Below are 18,654 nucleotides of genomic sequence, written 5' to 3' on the forward strand. Positions count from 1 at the left end.
AAAATCCTATAAGCCACAAATTATGGATTAACTAGGTTTGATGAGATTCCCAGTGCCAATTCAAGGACACGCAACAAATGAGTTCTTAGCTTTGAAGTCGAAAGGATGCAATCCCAAAATTTACAGTCTGAGAGGTTCAACAAGAGAGCTACAACAGACCTGCTCTTTCCATGCCATCAGAAACTAGTTTAAGAGCACAAGCTCAAGAACAGCATATAAGGTGTCTTTACATATGACCTCTAAAAGAAGTTCATTATTTTCATAGATAAGATAATAAGCTGCAATAAATGGAAGAAAGATGTTCGGCATGGTCAGGCCAGAGGACTCAAGCAGCTGCAGCCTCCAAGAGCTGTTTCTGCGCTCTCTCCCTGATCCTCCTTTCTAGTTCTGGCCTAAAATGCCTGATAAGACCCTGCACTGGCCATGCAGCGGCATCACCAAGAGCACATATGGTGTGCCCTTCAATCTGCTTCGTGACTTCCTGAAGCATATCAATCTCCTCCAGCATAGCATTCCCCACCTTCAATCTCTCCATAATCATCCATAGCCATCCGGTCCCCTCTCTGCAGGGAGTGCACTGGCCACAACTCTCATGCTTGTAGAAGTAAGATAGTCTTGCTATCGCATCCACGACATCAGTGGATTTGTCCATCACAATCACAGCCGCGGTGCCCAATCCAGATTGAACAGCTTTGAGAGCATCATAATCCATTAAGACATCATCACATATGTGCTTGGGAAGGAGAGGAACCGAGGAACCTCCTGGGATGACTGCCAACAAGTTATCCCAACCTCCTCTAACACCACCACAGTGCCTCTCTAACAATTCCTTCAATGGGATGCTCATCTCCTCTTCCACGGTGCAAGGTTTGTTGACATGACCGGATATGCAGAATAGTTTTGTGCCGGAGTTATTTTTTCGGCCAAAGCTTGCGAACCATTCTGGTCCTCGCCGCAAAATTGTGGGAGATACAGCCACAGTCTCCACATTTGTTACAGTTGTCGGACAGCCATATAGTCCAGCATTAGCTGGGAAAGGAGGCTTCAGCCTTGGTTTTCCTTGCTTTCCTTCAAGACTCTCTAGTAATGCTGTCTCTTCACCACAGATGTATGCTCCAGCACCAAAGTGTATATGTACATCAAAATCATAACCTGATCCACAAGCATTCTTCCCCAAAAGTCCAGCTTGATAAGCTTCCTTTCTAGCCTTTTCAAGAGTTAATCGTTCATTTACATACTCCCCTCTTATGTAAATGTAAGCAGCTGTTGCCCTCATACCAACTCCAGCAATCAGGCACCCTTCAAGCAATTTATGAGGATCATGGCGCATTATTTCTCTGTCTTTACATGTACCAGGTTCACTCTCATCAGCATTGACAACAAGATAAGAAGGGCGGCCATCGGATACCTTGGGCATGAAAGACCACTTAAGACCAGATGGAAAACCAGCACCTCCACGGCCGCGTAGACCAGATTTCTTGATTTCATTAACAATCCAGTCACTACCCTTAAGTACCAAGTCCTTGGTTCTATACCAGTCACCCCGTTTCATCGCACCTTTCAGAAGAGGATCGTGCAAGCCATACAAATTGGTGAAGATGCGATCTTCATCCTTTAGACCACCAAAATGGGTCTTTTCCGGAGGTGGGGGTGGTGGTGGAGGCTGAGGAGTACTTCCAGTTGTTGCAGCCTGGGTGCTGAGTGATCTACAAGCAGAATTTAACCTCCAGGTTTTAAAATGATGAAGCAGTTCAGCCTTGTATCGCGAAGAAAAGTTCTTGAGAGGTGCCTAAGAGAAGCACATAACATACACAGCTAAGACAATTAAATAATGGCATGCTTAAGAAAATGTACAACAAGAGAGCATTGATGCACCACAATGTATTGCATTTACTTATTTAAGAAGGATGTCAAGAAACTTTCTGAAATTGAACAAATGTAATTAAAGAAGTATGTAGAACATCTCCCAGTCGCATACATCTTTTCCTATTAAACCTTGTCAAGCAGAAAACAAGAAATTAAGCACATACTATCATTGTTTACAGTATTATAAAAGACCAAAAAGTGCAAAACTTAAAATCACAATTATCTATGTTCGACAAAATAAACTCCTCTCCATATTTCTATCTTCAGAATCATGTACTTCAAAAGTCATTAAGGACCATCAAGTGTTCTCTAACAATCCTAGTCTTTTATAGGTTCTCCTTGTTGCACTTTGATCTGAAAACTTCCTACTGTTTTCTGGTGAACAAAATATACAGCAAAGGATCACCTGGAATGGATTTTGTAATTAGAGTTTCTACAAAGCTCGTCTTCACTTAATAAAAAAAATTGCTAGCATGATGATTGGAATCTATATCCTATTTAGACAAGCATTTTTCCACCACCAACCAATCAACTATTTTTCTTTTTTATTCCTCAGTCCCCTAGAAATCTAAACTGTCATATTTATGGTTCCCACTCAAAACCTTATCTCTGCTTTTAAAACTCTGCAGGGTAATCTTGTTATGGACATTTAGGAAGAATAGCTTGTCTCTTTCACCAACCTGTCCTGTGATTGGAAAAGGGTGTTGAGGGATCCAAAACAGGACCAACAGAAAGGTTCAACTACTTCCATTCACAAAGTAGGAAGAAGGTATCTTCCGCTTTTTATTTCAGGAAGTACTCATAGGGTCATAGCCTAAGCGAGGCTGATTATTTATCTGGATCATGCACTTTAGACAGTGAGTAAGTGTAATTTCCAGCTTTTGAGTGGCATATACTAAATTTGAATATGTAAAGGGCAGAATGCTGAAAAGGTGAAGCTCACTATAGCTTTTTCAGAGATATAGAAGTATCATAGTTAATGTTGTAATAATCATGATTCTAAGTTTCACCCAGACCAATACATATCAGGCGGTACCTAACAACCTGCTGGCCTATTAGGTTGGTGACACAGACCACAACACGTCTCTCAATATCGTGTATATTAAAATCTTAATAAGAGTTCAACAGCACATATGAGCATACCATATTACAATGCGCTGACCCGTACCAGTCTGACCAAGGACCAGAATGGGTTCGCTACTAGAAATGTCAAACCACACACAATGATTGTTTACATTGTTAATAATCGATAAGTAGTTTGTAGCATGACTGATTGAGACTAGCGTCAAGGTCCTACTGCAGCATATGGTTTCCCTCAAGCGAGTTTGTTACAGTCAAGATCCTACCTAGTATGGAGATTCTAGGATCGAATCAAGAACTATACACATATTGATCTCGTCTCAAAATGGTACCCTACTGGTAATGAACCCTTGCTGGGTAGACAAGAATGGCACACCACCAACATCGATGTATATGGATTAGTGATTTAAAAAGCGCTAGGCGTCAAAAGGCGCCACGATCCAAAAACGCTCGAGGCGCTTGGCGCTCGCCCGAGCGAAGTGAGGCGCTAAAATATAAAAATACATAATATAATTAATAAATATAATTATTTAAAATTTTAAATAAAAATATGCTATTAAATTAACAAAATCTAAGATACAAAATCACAATGTACACTTGCTATACTGTATACAGTTAACAATAATTTTAAATAAATAAAAATTAATAGTATTAAAATCAAAATAATAGTGTTATACTGTATATAGTTAACAGTATACTTTCGATTTCGAAAGAGAAGCAAAAGAGAGGAGAAAAGTGTAAGGGAAGACCGAGAGTGCTGAGAAAAGCGGGAGCGGCAACGGTAGCGGCAACGACGAGCGACGACAGTGGCAGCGATTGCAGCGAGAAGTGGGAGCGAGAGCGGTAACAGAGGCAACAACAGCAGCGGCAGTGGCAACGGCAGCTGTAAAAGCGAGCAGCGAGAGCGGCAACAGTGGCAGTAGCGAGAGTGGGAGCAGGAGTAGCGAGCGGCGACAACGGCAACGGCAGCAAGCAGCATGAACAGTAAGCAAGGTTAGGGTTGGGGAAGTCGCGCTGATATCGGTGCTTTAGTTGGTTCAATTGAACCAACTAAAGTACCGAAGACCGAACCAGACCTAAACCGCTAGTTCGATCGCCTGGTTTAACCCAGGCGCTTGCCCGAAGCGCCCAGCGCCTAGGCTCGTCTTTGAAGCGCATCGCCTGGAAATGAAGCGAGGCGCTCGGGCCTCGCCTCGCCTCGCCTCGCCCGAGCGCCTTTTAAATCACTGAATTATGGATGTTGGGTTGACCAAGCGTGTAGAATAAATAAATCATTTTTGTTGGTTTTTTATGGTTTTGAATAATAACATAACCCACATGAATGTAGTCTCACTAACATATCACATTTATGGTGTCATGATCAATATCATAAATATATATCATTTAGAACCTTAAAAGGTGATCATGGGCAGTATATCATATTAAACAAATACCAATTTAATAAATCAAGCGGACAATCACAACACATCTTAATCAAAATGATATATAATGATAGTCCAATGCTTCAAACACAATATATCAAGTATTCAGGCAATAAAACTCCACAGACTAACACCAGACCAAGTGGGGGGGCAATAAAACTCCAGAGACTAAAACCAGACCAAGTGGTATGGGAGGGCTAGGTGGTCTAGTGACAAATAACGAATATGTAACTTTATCCAATAACTTTTCCAATAGTGGTCTCATGTAATGCCTTGTTGGTAGACTAGATATTTATAAAATGGTGTGTTAGGATGAAGTTAAGAGTCCTCTAACAACAAACTAGATATGGGAATGGTAGAGTCAGGACAAGGTACAGACTTGTACCAACATGTGATTATCAGTAAAGACTTGTACTAAATTTGTATCAAACTGTACCAAACCCCATCGACTTGTAATGATCAGCATACCAAGATACACTTGAATACGAGGTGTACTACCATACAGGGCATTCTACATATTAATTTGCGCTGCTCGTATCATCCTGTATAGACCGATACGGTATCATGATATCAAGGATCATGAATGTTGAATGCTAAATGTGCAAAAAGTTTAATTATTTTCTTATTCAATACTTTATTGTCATATTCTTTTTTTTCCTCTCAGAATAATCATATATAGCAAAATATCAGTTACTTTGAATATTACCAAATTTTATAGTTTTTCCAACTATCACATTGCAAGGATTTTAAACTTGTTCAAATGGCATTTGAACATTTATCTTGAATATCTTGTTTGCAAAATTCAACAAGTATTTTCATACTTAAGATCTGACTTGTTGCCAATTAATTATCAGGCTTCATCCAAGCTTTGCTAAAAGATTATCTTCTTTGTTTAAATTCAGTCGACTCCCACATACATTCCGCTAGCATAAGAAGGAAGTATCATCTATCAAATCCCCAATCCCCGCAAAGCACTTGCCAGTCCCAGCTGAGTTGATAAGTCCCTGTAGGTCCTCATCCTGACCATATATTTGATCTGGTATCATGCCTGAGACAACTCAGCATAACTTAATTTCAACCTCAGGCACTTACTGCCTTCACCTTGACAGGTAACAAACTTTGACAGCATCCGTACATGTACGAAAACCTAAACTCAGTCGCTTGGTCGATAAAAACTCTGAGACATAGGGAGGTAGTGGTGAAAACAACATTTTTTGGGTAATTCATTTTTAACTGCAACTTCTCTTTCCTTCATCACATCTTAACTTGAACATCAGAGGTGACCAGCTAGGATCATCCTTGACCCTCCTTTCCTTGTCTTGCTAGGCCATCACATTGAGATCCATTACAGATGGTGAATGTGTCCTGCAAAGAGATCTTGGTTGGCTCCTACAATCTAGCTTAGGGGATGACTAAATTTGACATCAGAAATGGTTAGGTAATATGCATTTGCATTCTTTTCTTAATAATTAAAGTGCTACTCGACAAAAACCTTTCTGTAAGAGATAACAATTGAGATCACAATTGCATCCAAGGGAGGAACCAGGTTATTATCGCCGAAGAGGATACCACTGATGTTGGAAACGGGTCACACGAGGTTAATCACCATATGCGTTCCAACTGAACAAAAATTCTCACATATGGCGATTCATATACGATCATCCCAGCATCGGCTGTCCCAAAGAACGTCATGGAGGAAATAGGGGAACGATGGTGAAAGGCACTTGCAGAAGAAAGGTATCAGATCAAATCTAAAACACCAAAATCCCAACAAAAAATTACGCGTTGCTTCAATTGTATAAAAAAACCCTAATTTTTCCCTCCAACGACACCCAAGAAACACTAATTCTAACCAAACTTCACAACCCTAGAACGGGACTAAAATTTTGAGAGCACAAGCAAAGCCATCGATTTTCGTCAAACGAACCATAGAGAACAGATGTAAGGAAGACCCACTCACAGAGCTTCTTCCGATTGCCGACATATTTGCGAAGAGGATGCAGCGTTACGGGTCAACCAACCAGGGCATGAACAGGCGGAATGGGAGAGTGGGAACGGAGAAAGAGGGGCGCGGTGATGCGGCAGCCACGAAACGAGGGTTCGCTCCCCGCAGCCAACCCACTTCCATGGGCGGGCTTGGGGCAGGCCCGGTCTACCATCGATCACATGCACATCACGTGGCACAAAACCCGTACCATTCACATGCGGACACTTTGTTGGGCGCTAACTTATATTATAACATATCCAACACGCCAATCGAATCGCATCACACAAGCAAAAAACTGACATCGTCGAAAAATATAGTATGAGATGTCAAATCACCAATAAAACATGAACACGTATCACATCACAGTCTGTTGACCGATTCGCACACGCAACATACGTCATCACCATAGCATGCAACCGCGAGCAGCCAAAAGGCTCCTTCAGTCTGCAGGTTGAGCCTTCCATGCTGCTTTACAGCCTCGTGAGCGCAGAACCTCTCCGCCCATCCGGCGAGGAGAGGCGTCTTCTCTTCGTCTATAAGCTTGAGGCCGGTCAGCTTCTCGATCGCTTTGATCCAGCCGAGAGCGATGTCGTCCCCTCCGAAAGAAACCTTTTCCTTTGCTCAGACTCCCGAAGGCCTCCTCCAAAAAGCGTCAGCCCGGTGAGCGCTTGCTCGATCGCTTCGGCCTTGGCTTCCTCGGTCTGAGCCTTGCCGATTATAGTCACTGAAGGCCACCACTGCAACATGGTGTGAGTCATATTGGCATCAAGTGGAAAGAGAAGACGACTGCGAAGGATCCCTAGTACTGTTGATGAACTGGTCACCAGAATCGATGATACGCTGTCGTCAATGTACACAACCCAGAAGCGGTGGAGAGCGAGCTCGTAGTGGTCGGCCGGCAGGATGGCAGGGCCGCAAGCGGCCCAGACGGCGTCGATGTACTGCACGATGACCATCGACTCGCAGGCCGGCCTGCCGCGGTGGAGAAGGACGGGGATCTTCTTGGACACAGGATTCGATCTCAGAAGCAGCTCGCTCTTCTTCCCCAACTCATCCTGCAGCAACTCAGACTCCACTCCCTTGAGGCCCAGCGCTATCCCCACCTCACCACGCACGGGATCGCCCACCCCGCGATGAGCTTCACTTCCGCCATCTCTTCTCCGCTCCAAGTTGTTGCCTCTTCTCCTCTTCGAACTCTGCTGTGACACAGCAAAGTCTGACTTCGTATTTAATAGTGGGAAGTGAGACACAGGAACAAGACAATGATCGAAATATATGGATCGGATGGCGGCGTTAATGGTGGCTGTCAAACCAGTTGGCTGCCTCGCCATCGGCATTCGGAAGATCGGTAGTTGTGTGCTGACGATAACCTATGAGAACAAAAAACAGTCAATGCAACGTTTGGAGAACGCCCATCGAAACCAACACGATGGTATCCTTTATTGATCACCAACACAACATCATGAGCAAACACAAAAAGGCCACAACATCATGAGCAAACACATTATTCTCTCCGGATTTCACCACAACGGCGAGATCCTGAAGCAACTCCAAGTGACCACCACGATTCCTTGGCTATAATTCGCAGGAGACTCCTCCTATTTCCCCAGACGGATCTTGGCGTACTCCATCAGCTTCTCCGTCTCCGGCATCACCTCCTTCACGGCCTCGTGGTTGCAGAACCTCTCCGCCCAAACCGCGAGCAGAGGCGTCTTCTCCTCGTCGAACAACTTGAGGCCGGTCATCTGCTCGATCACCTTCGCCCACCCCAGGTGGGCGCCGAGGACGATGTCGACGTAGCCGATGGTGTCCCCGCCGAAGAAGGCTTTGCCTTTGCTCAGCTTCTCGAACGCCTCCTCGAGCAGCTTCAGCCCGGCCCGCGCTTGCTCCGCGGATTCGGCCTTGGCCTCCTCTGTTTCAGCCTTTCCGATGCCGACCATTGATGGGAACCACTGAGTGCAGAAGGATTCAGTCATCATCATTCATGTCGATGAATGTAGAGAATTTATAGACCGAGAAAACAGAGGTCAGAAATTGATGGAGGCATGCGAACCTTGTCGTCGATGTAGACGGCCCAGAAGCGGTGGAGGGCGCGCTCGTAGGGGTCGGCCGGCAAGATGGCGTGGCCGGAATTAGCCCAGGCCCCGTCGACGTACTCCACGATGATCATCGACTCGCAGACGGGCTTGTCGTGGTGGAGGAGGACGGGGATCTTCTTGTACACAGGGTTGGATCTCAGAAGCAGCTCGCTCTTCTCCCCGAACTTCACCTCCAAGAACTCGTACTCCACCCCCTTCAGGTTCAGGGTGACCCTCGGGCGCAGCACGTACGGGCTCGGCCACGCCCCGATCAGCCTCACTTCTCCTGCCGCCGCTGCCATTGCCTTCTTCTTCTTCTCCCTTCTTTGGTATGAGAGGCAGAAACGCCTGGGCTTCGTATATATGATAATGGGTGATGCTTGCTGGAAGCTGCTCTCCTGCTTCTTGGGCAACAAGGTAGCGATGAATTGCAATAGAAATAAAGCGTCTGCAGTGACGACGCAGAGAGTCTCCGTATTCATTGGTGGCGCAAGCGATGTCGCCATAATTGTCGGATTCATTGGCAGGGAGTCAGATCCGACATCAAATTTTGTTTCTATCGACACTGAAGAACCTTTGACTCCCTGTTTGACCAAAGGACACCTCTCTCTCTCTCTCTCTCTCTCTCTATATATATATATATATATATATATATATATAATCAACCATCTATTAAGTCCATTAAAATATTGACGAATATTATAATGTCATATCAGCAACAGGAGAACAGCTGCAGCGCACGGCGCACAAGAGAGTAGGATGCGGAGCGTCCGATTCTACGTCGTCTTGTATTCACCGTTCACAGAGGGTGAGAATTGGGTTTGACTTTTCCTGTACCTCCTCGCAGGATATCACCTGTCTGATGCAACACATCTCATCCTTACGCTTGCTATTGTTATTGCATGGGTTCTTATTATCATTATTCTTGTTTTTTCTTTTTTTCGTGTAAAAGTTGACTTTTGTATTGTCAAGTAAATCCTTTATTTAAGTTTCAAAACAATGGGTCAAACTTAATATGTATAATTTGAGTCTTTCAATCCTTAAGCGTACGGAACTACATTCATAGTTCATCTCTTTTCTTATAACACATGTGAATATTTCTAATATATTTTTCTATGAGTTAATGATGTTTTCCTTACTTTTTTATAAAAGAAAAATCAATTAAGATTTGATAAATTTATCTCTGTTGAGGTCGTTTTAGATAGTTACATATGTATGGGGAAATTGGTCTTCTCATACAATTGATAGCTCGTGATATCAAGAGGGAATTTGTATTTTTCCTATGAGTTAATTATGTTTTTCTTATTTTTAAGGCTTCAAACTTAGTTACATAAAAAATTTTACGGATCTACTCACGGGTATATATATATATATATATATATATATACATATATATATATATATACATATATATATATATACATATATATATATATATATATATATATATACATATATATATATATATATACATATATATATATATATACATATATATATATATATATATATACATATATATATATATATATATATATATATATTTATATATATATATTTATATATATATTTTATATATTTATATTTATATGTATATATATGTATATATATATATATATGTATATATGTATATATATACATATATATATACATATATATACATATATATATATACATATATATACATATATATATATATACATATATATATAAGACTAGTTCAACCTTTTTTTTTATTTTGACTCACTCAGATTAAATTTTATTCTCCTGACTATGGTAATATGTCAGAATTCAAATATTGACAAGTTTGGATCAAATTAATGAGGGTTATCATATATACACCAATTCAACCTTACATGACTTTTTTAATTTTAAGTATCTTTTAGTTCATCTCTTTTCATCTCACAATATTAATATTTTTAACATAAAAATAATTATTTTTGAATGTCAATCCCAAAAAGGCATACTTCGTAGAAATATTTAGAAACAAAAGGATATTTAGCTATAGTAAAGATTTTTTCTTTGGTGAAATTAGTTTTCGTTCAAAATTTTTTTTTTTTGTAACAAATAAATAACAATTTTTTTAAATAATCAGAATTCATAAATCCATATAATTTTGAAATTTTAAAATAAATAGTTTATATTAATTAATGTGTACAAAATTCCTCCATATCAATATGATAATATGCAAGGGGTAATGTTTGTCGACCCTCCACAAGGGAGTGGTGTCATAGTTGGCCTGCTTTGAATAAGAAACAATTAACCTTATCTAATATTATCTTACCACAATGATAGGTTTGTCGTCTTCGCATAAGTTATGCAATCCAATGTTCACAAGCTTAGCTTTATAGAGGCATAGTATGTTGGGCTGATGGCCCATATTCAGCCCATGTGGGTTTTATCAGCCCACACCCCCTCTTAACCTAACCCTAATTAAGATTATGAGGGTGTGGTGGCTGCGTTTTAGAGGTAGATTAAAGTTATAAAAAGGCAGCAACGAGGCAGATCTTTAGGGCCACGAGATTCCAAAGAGAAGAAGGAGAACAAGGCAGAAAAGGAAGAGAAAGAAAGAGAAGAAGACAAGGACAACGCAGAGAGACTGTTCTCAATCATCTAGCAGTGTTCTCATCTCAGTTATTCTCTTGTGGTTGTTGCTAGGGTTTTGGGCAAGAGATTGAGATTTGTACATTCATTATTCTCACAGTGGATTATCTCTAGTTTGCCCCGTGGTTTTTACCCTTCACATTGAAGGGGTTTTCCACGTATATCTTGGTGTTCTGTTTGATTGTGTTTCCATTTTATTCTGCTGCGTATTTTGGTCTTCTAGTATTTGTTCCTATACAAAGGTTATTCCTGTTTATATCCCCATCATAGTATTGCTTCTCGTCCTATTCCTCAACTACCTGCTTCTCTTTTCTTTCTTTTCTTTCTTTTCTTTTTTCTAATCCCTCTTATGATATTATAATAAATATAATATTTAATTTAAATTTTTTGAAACGTTGATTGAGTTTGTTTATTAAGATAAAATAAATTTATTGTCTAACACAACTTGTTGTATCTTTCTCTTTCATTTCTCTTCCATTATTGGATGATGTTTCTTTAATTAGTTTCTATGACATCTCTTTTTTCTTCTTTTTTTTTTCTTTTTAACGAAAATATTCCTCCACACCATCTGCGCTCTAACAAATTGGTGCCAAATTAAAATATTCCTTTTAGCTACTAACAAATTGTTGTCAACATCGTCACCATCCTGCTCTCAACTAGCTACCTCCTCCATCTTCGTCACCATTGTCCCACCACTTTTCACTAGCAACAACAAGCTCTTCCTCCTCACCATTGTCGCCCCTTCCACCTTCAGTAACCAATGGAGAGCGGAGTGGTGGTGACAATATGACTGTAGTGGCACAAAGGAGCAAAATGAAGGTCATGGCAAAAATGGAGTAGACAACTAGTCGAGGACGGTGTGGTGGAGATCATGTTGAGAGTTATGGGAGAGTGAAAGGTTACAAAGGAGGCAACAATAATGTGTTAATGATCGACAGTGATCAAGGGTGGGTACGATGGTGGAGGAGTATTTTTATCAAGGTAATAAAAAAGGAATACATCATTGGATAAAAGTTTAACGGTAATATTTTTTTTTATAAAATATCAAATTTCTTTCAAACACACATTTTCTAGCAAAGAAATCCTTTATTGATAAGTGTAATATATATATATATATATATATATATATATATATATAGTGGCCATCATAAAGATTTTTTTAGTTTGTAAGAGGAGCTTTGGATATGGCGACACATCCTAGCGAACTCCTCTAACCTCTCAGGCTCTGACATCATCGCCTTCATTGTCTCGTGAGTGTAGAATCTATCTACCCACCTCGTAAGTAGAGGCATCTTCTCTTCATTGATGAACTTTGTTTGTACCTTATGATACCTTGATACCATAAACCAATAGCCAATACGACTCGATTTAATCCTGAAGGCATATAGTTATCCAGGTGGCCCTTTTAGTGTCTGAGCAAGGGAGTCGCTACTGGGAATGCATTGGCCAAAGTGGTTTCATGGTGGCCCCTTGAGTATCCAAGGTCATTTTGAGGTTAGGTCGGGGTAGGTTATAGTCTCCTTAAGAGTCCTGTATAAAAGGTCGACGTCAAGGGGGATTTTCTAACCCAACCCGTATGATCTTTGTGAAATAAAAATTCCATCTAATCCTTGCTTTACTTCCAACCTAAGAAAATAGTGTAGTAAACCTAGATCTGACATTTCAAACTCATGATGAAGGGTTTAAAGTTTTACCATAATCACCCTTGATGAGTCTTGAAATTCATTTTGAAATATCAACCAAGCTTGCTTTGAGATTGTCGCTGCTGTAATTCTTGAGAAGATTATCTCATGTACAACTTGTTAAATGACGAATAATGTCTTTGAGTCTTTTTTTCTATTCTCCCTCAGCTTGGTTTCTTCATTTGGATCTGTATATCCATTCTTTATTAAGTTCCAAAGATCCCGAGACTTGAATAGAGTTTTCATCTTGATATTTCAAAATTCATAGTATTTGCCCGAGAAGATGACAATAAAGGGTTGAGACATGGAATTGTCATTGAAAGTCATAATGTCTAGTTCAGATTAAAACTTTGCTCTAATACCACAAATGTTGAGGATGGAAGAGCACGCAAAATAATAAAATATAATACTATGATATAATTAAAAATAATGCTTTCAATCAAGAAAATCGATGTAGTATTTAAACAATAGCTAAGACATATAATACTTATAAGATATTCCTGAGTGCACATACTCTATCTTGCTTCATGAACTATAGTCTTATCGATAGAACCTAGTGATAACTATCTCACTCCATCATGTCACCTATTAGTGAGTTAGGTATAGGAACTACCCTATAACTTCTAGATCATGGGTTACTACTTAGAATATACCTATAACTACTTAGGACATGATAACTATCTAGGTAATTATTATAAATTAATTTATAATATTACCGTGGTCGAGGAGAACGAGGATTTTCTTGTATACGGTGTTGAATCGCAGAAGTAGCTTGCTCTTCTTCCCAAACTCGTGCTGCAACAACTAATACTCCACTCCCTAAAGGCCCAGCGCTATCCCCACCCTCACCACGTACGGGATCGCCCACCCCATGATGAGTTTCACTTCCGGAATCTCTTCTCCACTTCAAGCTGTTACCTCTTCTCCTCTTCGAACTCTGCTATGACACAGCAAAGTTTGACTTCGTATTTAATGGTGGGATGTGAGATAAAATAACAAGACAATGATCGAAATATATGGATCCGATTGTGGTGTTAATGGTGGTTGTCAAAAGCAATTGACGGCCTCGTCATTAACATTCGAAAGATCGGTAGTTGTGTGCCGATGATTGTTGAAAAGAATAAAAGATAAGAAAAATTATTGAAGAAGTTTTATTGAAAAAGTAAAGAAGCTTAAATGTATTAACATGTCCCTCTCTTATTTATACAGATTATCATGCCCTCGTAAAATGATGTTCCTATCAAGGATATCAATCTTGAATCGATGCAAAGCAACAAAGGAGAAGCTGTGCAGCTTCACTATTTTTTACTACTCTGATACTATGTTGCATCAACATGTTTTTCTTCTATTTATACAGATTATCAGGAAAGATTTCCCTCAAATAGAATAGAGGATTTGGAGAAATCTTATCTGCTATCAATGATAACCTATGAGAACAAAAACGTCAAAGCAACATTTGGAGATCGCCCATCGAATCCAATAAGATGGTATCCAACACAATATAATGAGGAAACTCAAAAAGGCCAAAACGTATTGTCGATGACATTATTCTATACAAATTTCACCACAACAGCAAGATCCTGAAGCCATTCCAAAAATACTGTCAATCAAAAAAATTGATATAATATTTAAACAAAAGGTAAGACATAAAACACTAATAAGATATTATCAAGTACACATATTTTTCATGCTTTATGAATTATAATTCTATTTATAAAATATGATTGAATTAGGTACAAAAACTATCCTATAAGATCATGTGTCACTACTTATAAGATCATGTGTCACTACTTAAAACAAGCATGCACTCCTTCACGGCCTCAATTACTCTGAATCAATTCTCAATACATTCCTCGTCTTTAATTTGCGGGAGACTCCTATTTCTACTGACGCATCTTGGCGATCTCCAGCAGCTTCTCCGTCTCCGGCATCACCTCCTTCACGGCCTCGTGGGCGCAGAACCTCTCCGCCCAAACCGCGAGCAGAGGTGTCTTCTCCTCGTCGAACAACTTGAGGCCGGTCATCTGCTCGATCACATTCGCCCATCCCAGGTAGGCACCGAGAGCGATGTCGACGTAACCGATGGTGTCCCCGCCGAAGAAGGCTTTGCCCTTGCTCAGCTTCTCAAACGCCTCCTCGAGCAGCTTCAGCCCGGCCCACGCTTGCTCTGCGGATTCGGCCTTGGCCTCCTCTGTTTCAGCCTTTCCGATGCCGAATATTGACGGGAACCACTGCGTGCAGAAGGATCCAGTCATCAACATTCATGTCGATAATCGTAGAAAATTTATAGACCAAGAAAACAAAGGTCATAAATTGATGGAGGCATGCGAACCTTGTCGTCGATGTAGACGGACCAGAAGCGGTGGAGGGCGCGCTCGTAGGGGTCGGCAGGCAAGATGGCCTGGCCGGAATTAGCCCAGACCCTGTCGACGTACTCCACGATGATCATCGACTCGCAGACGGGCTTGTCATGGTGGAGGAGGACGGGGATCTTCTTGTACACAGGGTTGGATCTGAGAAGCAGCTCGCTCTTCTCCCCGAACTTCTCCTGCAGGAACTCGTACTCCACCCCCTTCAGGTTGAGGGCGACCCTCGGGCGCAGCACGAACGGGCTCGGCCACGCCCCGATCAGCCTCACTTCTCCTGCCGCCGCTGCCATTGCCTTCTTCTTCTTCTCCCTTCTTCGGTATGAGAGGCAACCAACGCCCATGCTTCGTTTCTAGGATAAGGGGTGATGCTTCTTGGAAGCTTCTGCAATAGAAATAAAGCGTCTGCAGTGACGACGTAGGGAGTCGCCGTTTTCATTTGTGGCGCAAGCGATGCCCTCATAATTGTCGTCTTCATCAAATTTTGTTTCCATGGACAACCTTTGACTCCATGTTTGACCAAGTCCACCTATATATATATATATATATATATATATATATATACCCGATGACTACGGAATCAAATTTCTTTATTATCAACCTATATTAAGTCCATTGAAACATTGACGAATACAATGATTTCATATCAGCAGCACGAGAACAGCTGCAGCACACGGCCAACAACAGATTAGGATGCGGACGGAGCCTCCCATGCTACCTCGTCTTGTATTCACCATTCACAGAAAGTGAGACTTGGGGTTGACATTTCCTAAACCTCCTAGCAGGATATCAATCACTTGTCTGATGCAACACATCTTATCCTTACATTTGCTATTGTTATCATTGTTCTTTTTTTTTTGTAATTATTTTTATTGTTTTAAATATGACTTTTGTATTATCGAGTAAATCCCTTATTTAAGTTTTAAATTATGAGTCAATCCTAATATGTATAATCTAAGTCTTTCAATCCTTTAATGTACCAAACTATCTTGATAGTTCATCTCTTTTCTTATAACACGTGTTAATATTTTTAATATATTTTTTATGAGTTAATTATGCTTTTCTTTTTTTATAAAAAATTATGTTAAGATTTGACAATTCTACCTCTGTTGATGTCATTTTGGATAGTCACTTATAGACCATGAGAGAATTGGTCTTCTCATACAATTGAAACCTCCTCATATCAAGAGGGAATTGGTCTTTTTCTTATGATTTAATTGTGTTTTTCTTACTTTTAAGTCTTCAGTCTTAGTAACATAAAAACTTTTAGATTTGCATAAATTTGGATGAATATAAGAATGTTAGAGTATTTGTACATTTAAGATGTCTACCCCATTATATTATGATATATATACTTTTATGCTTGTTGATCCCCAAAATAATCTTTCTTTCTACTAATTGAAGTGAAGGGCTTTCATCTTCATTATAAGTGTGCTCTACAACCATTAGCATGACCATGGCACCCATTTTGAAATGCCTTATTTATGTTTGGTTGTGAGGAGAGAACAAGAAAGATGTATTTGTGTGAAGCATGACCACCTTGAGAGAACTTGTGTGCTTCCAAATTGATCTGTTTGTTTCAGTTCCAATTATTCGATTTTTATTATTTTTAATCAAAAACAATTTAAAATATAAAAAAAATAATTTTATTTTTATATTTTTAAAAATAGATGTATAATTGTAATGGGCAAAGCTGGCATAAAGAAATAAATTTTTAAAAATTTTAAACCAACTAAATATCTCTTTTGACTTGAATCCATATTAATTTATTTAAATTTAATATTTTAGTCTCTGTACCATAGTTGTATACGTGATATATATATATATATATATATATATATATATATATACATAGGACTAATTCTAATTTGATTTGAAATCGGTGACCTACAGAAGCCGAATCGAATGGTAATCAAAGACTACCACCAAATGTTTGTACACAAAGTACATACACCTTCACCTACTTTTTCTTAATGCATTCGTCTTCACCAAATACAGTTTATGCTCTAATTAAAATCTCTTAAACCAATTCAAGAAATAAATGACGCAAAGTTGAAATTTGAAAGAGGTAAATGAAAAATCATTACAAGGAAAATAATAAACAATTCAAATATCTGCCCAAGATATCTTGATTTATAAAGAAAATTAAGGATATAATATATATAAGTTACGACCCTTTATTCTCGTACACTCTTCGCTTATGATAATTTGTATTTCGTTTATTTAGTAGCAATCATCTATGACTATTCTACACCGTTTTCTACTTTGTGAGGGTGAGAAAGTTATGACTATCATACTATATATTCCTCATTTTCCAAAGTTGTTTCTTTTTTTATTTGCATTAATCATCAAACGCCATGAATGAATGGTCATTGTCCATCACGTTACAGCAGTATACGAGTGAACCAATTGTAACATAATGAATGATAAGATGCATGTATAAATTATTAGGATCTGTTCGCTTCCTCTAAATGACATTATTATTATGCATGTGCATGGATCATTTGCGCGTGCAATACATGATTATTGTAAAATCATTTCTTTTCTTGTAATTAAAACTTGTTAAATTTGCTTGTCCTTTGTTAGGGGATTTTGTTGTCGACGTCTGAGTCAACCCGATATTGTCCAAACCCGAAAGCATAAGAGTGTAGGTGATTCTGGAGTGGCTCCGAGGTGGGAATTCGATCCTCCGAAGTGTTACATGTACTAAGACCAATGTTGAGAGAAGTTTCCTGACTCGGTCCCTCCAACATTCTAGTTAGTCCGAGATTCTTTTTGGATATTGATTTTTCTCAAAAAAAAAAAAGTCCATCGGGATTATGCCGAGAGTCACCTTTTATTCCTTATATATAGAGGGGATAGTTTGTATCTACCCCAATGTCACCTTTTAACGTTTTATCCATATAGGTGAAGGAGAGACAAGCCCAAACTACTTCCATTGGATTATTGTCCATAGAGCAAAGAGGGTGACTAAGATCTTTTCTTTCTATGTTGTCTCCACGTGGTGATAGGTATCGGATAGTGATTGATCACCAACATGTTCCTTATCATCCTTCGTGCATGTGAGATGTCAAGATTATTTTTTGAGAATTTTGCAGGTAATGTAAGGGTTTTGTTCATATTCTTGGTATGAAATATGCCTCCTTCTAACTGTGCCCTCGTTACTACATTCATATTGCACATTCATATTGCACGTACAGTTGGTTTTCATGAACTTTGTTATAGTTAATATATAATCTTGGCTTCAAACATGCAATACATTCGTATTGCAAGTTCATCTTTTTTATTACAAGATAGTTTACCCACCTGTGTCTATCTATCGGGGGAAAATTCATCTTCATTTAATCAAATTATAGTTTGACTGATTCAATCTTTTTTTATTTTGACTGTCATATAAAAATTTGTCCACCTCGGTATAATAATATGTCAAATTTTGAATATTAATAAATTTTGATCAAATTAATTAGGATTATTATATATCAGATCATATACCAAATCAACCTTATATAACTCTATCAATTTTAAGAATCTCTTAGTTCATTTCATTTCATCTCACACATAATAATATTT

General features: G+C 39.3%; 4 protein-coding genes across 5 annotated transcripts; all 4 read right to left on the bottom strand.

The window, feature by feature from the left end:
• Positions 1-65: 65 nt before the first annotated feature.
• LOC103989915 (NADH dehydrogenase [ubiquinone] flavoprotein 1, mitochondrial) lies at positions 66-6,515 on the bottom strand. 2 transcript variants are annotated; one of them, XM_009408867.3, is made up of 2 exons: positions 6,328-6,515; positions 66-1,789 (listed from the first exon to the last, which is right to left on the bottom strand). In XM_009408867.3, the coding sequence occupies exons 1-2, from the start codon at positions 6,349-6,351 to the stop codon at positions 326-328; spliced, it is 1,488 nt and encodes a 495-aa protein (XP_009407142.2). In that variant the 5' UTR covers positions 6,352-6,515; the 3' UTR covers positions 66-325. The 2 variants fall into 2 exon arrangements, with proteins under 2 accessions (XP_009407142.2, XP_018683952.2); XM_018828407.2 differs by having other exon boundaries at positions 6,295-6,495.
• Positions 6,516-6,692: 177 nt separating this feature from the next.
• Positions 6,693-7,691, bottom strand: LOC135585188 (glutathione S-transferase U18-like). The gene is made up of 2 exons (XM_065093275.1): positions 7,179-7,691; positions 6,693-7,091 (listed from the first exon to the last, which is right to left on the bottom strand). The coding sequence occupies exons 1-2, from the start codon at positions 7,689-7,691 to the stop codon at positions 6,906-6,908; spliced, it is 699 nt and encodes a 232-aa protein (XP_064949347.1). The 3' UTR covers positions 6,693-6,905.
• A 63-nt stretch (positions 7,692-7,754) lies between these two features.
• LOC103994758 (glutathione S-transferase U17-like) lies at positions 7,755-8,953 on the bottom strand. The gene is made up of 2 exons (XM_065093273.1): positions 8,408-8,953; positions 7,755-8,306 (listed from the first exon to the last, which is right to left on the bottom strand). Exons 1-2 carry the CDS (start codon positions 8,951-8,953, stop codon positions 7,953-7,955), a joined length of 900 nt encoding a protein of 299 aa, XP_064949345.1. The 3' UTR covers positions 7,755-7,952.
• A 5,368-nt stretch (positions 8,954-14,321) lies between these two features.
• On the bottom strand, positions 14,322-15,460 carry LOC135598861 (glutathione S-transferase U17-like). Its single transcript, XM_065093274.1, has 2 exons — positions 15,051-15,460; positions 14,322-14,949 (listed from the first exon to the last, which is right to left on the bottom strand). The coding sequence occupies exons 1-2, from the start codon at positions 15,426-15,428 to the stop codon at positions 14,602-14,604; spliced, it is 726 nt and encodes a 241-aa protein (XP_064949346.1). The 5' UTR covers positions 15,429-15,460; the 3' UTR covers positions 14,322-14,601.
• Between the last annotated feature and the right edge of the window lie 3,194 nt (positions 15,461-18,654).

This window comes from Musa acuminata, chromosome BXJ2-1 (genome assembly GCF_036884655.1).
Source record: "Musa acuminata AAA Group cultivar baxijiao chromosome BXJ2-1, Cavendish_Baxijiao_AAA, whole genome shotgun sequence".
NCBI classification, from domain to species: Eukaryota; Viridiplantae; Streptophyta; class Magnoliopsida; order Zingiberales; family Musaceae; genus Musa; species Musa acuminata.

What these genes read in the sequence shown, in the direction of transcription:
- LOC103994758 (XM_065093273.1), bottom strand. Translation starts at nt 8,953, where the DNA reads ATGAATCCGACAATTATGGCGACATCGCTTGCGCCACCAATGAATACG. An exon ending in CCGTCTACATCGACGACAAG is followed by an intron (nt 8,307 to 8,407) that starts GTTCGCATGCCT and finishes TTCTGCACTCAG; the next exon opens with TGGTTCCCATCAATGGTCGG.
- LOC103989915 (XM_018828407.2), bottom strand. Translation starts at nt 6,351, where the DNA reads ATGTCGGCAATCGGAAGAAGCTCTGTGAGTGGGTCTTCCTTACATCTG. An exon ending in CCTTACATCTGTTCTCTATG is followed by an intron (nt 1,790 to 6,294) that starts GTTCGTTTGACG and finishes TGCTTCTCTTAG; the next exon opens with GCACCTCTCAAGAACTTTTC.
- LOC135585188 (XM_065093275.1), bottom strand. Translation starts at nt 7,691, where the DNA reads ATGCCGATGGCGAGGCAGCCAACTGGTTTGACAGCCACCATTAACGCC. An exon ending in ACAGCGTATCATCGATTCTG is followed by an intron (nt 7,092 to 7,178) that starts GTGACCAGTTCA and finishes ACCATGTTGCAG; the next exon opens with TGGTGGCCTTCAGTGACTAT.
- LOC135598861 (XM_065093274.1), bottom strand. Translation starts at nt 15,428, where the DNA reads ATGGGCGTTGGTTGCCTCTCATACCGAAGAAGGGAGAAGAAGAAGAAG. An exon ending in CCGTCTACATCGACGACAAG is followed by an intron (nt 14,950 to 15,050) that starts GTTCGCATGCCT and finishes TTCTGCACGCAG; the next exon opens with TGGTTCCCGTCAATATTCGG.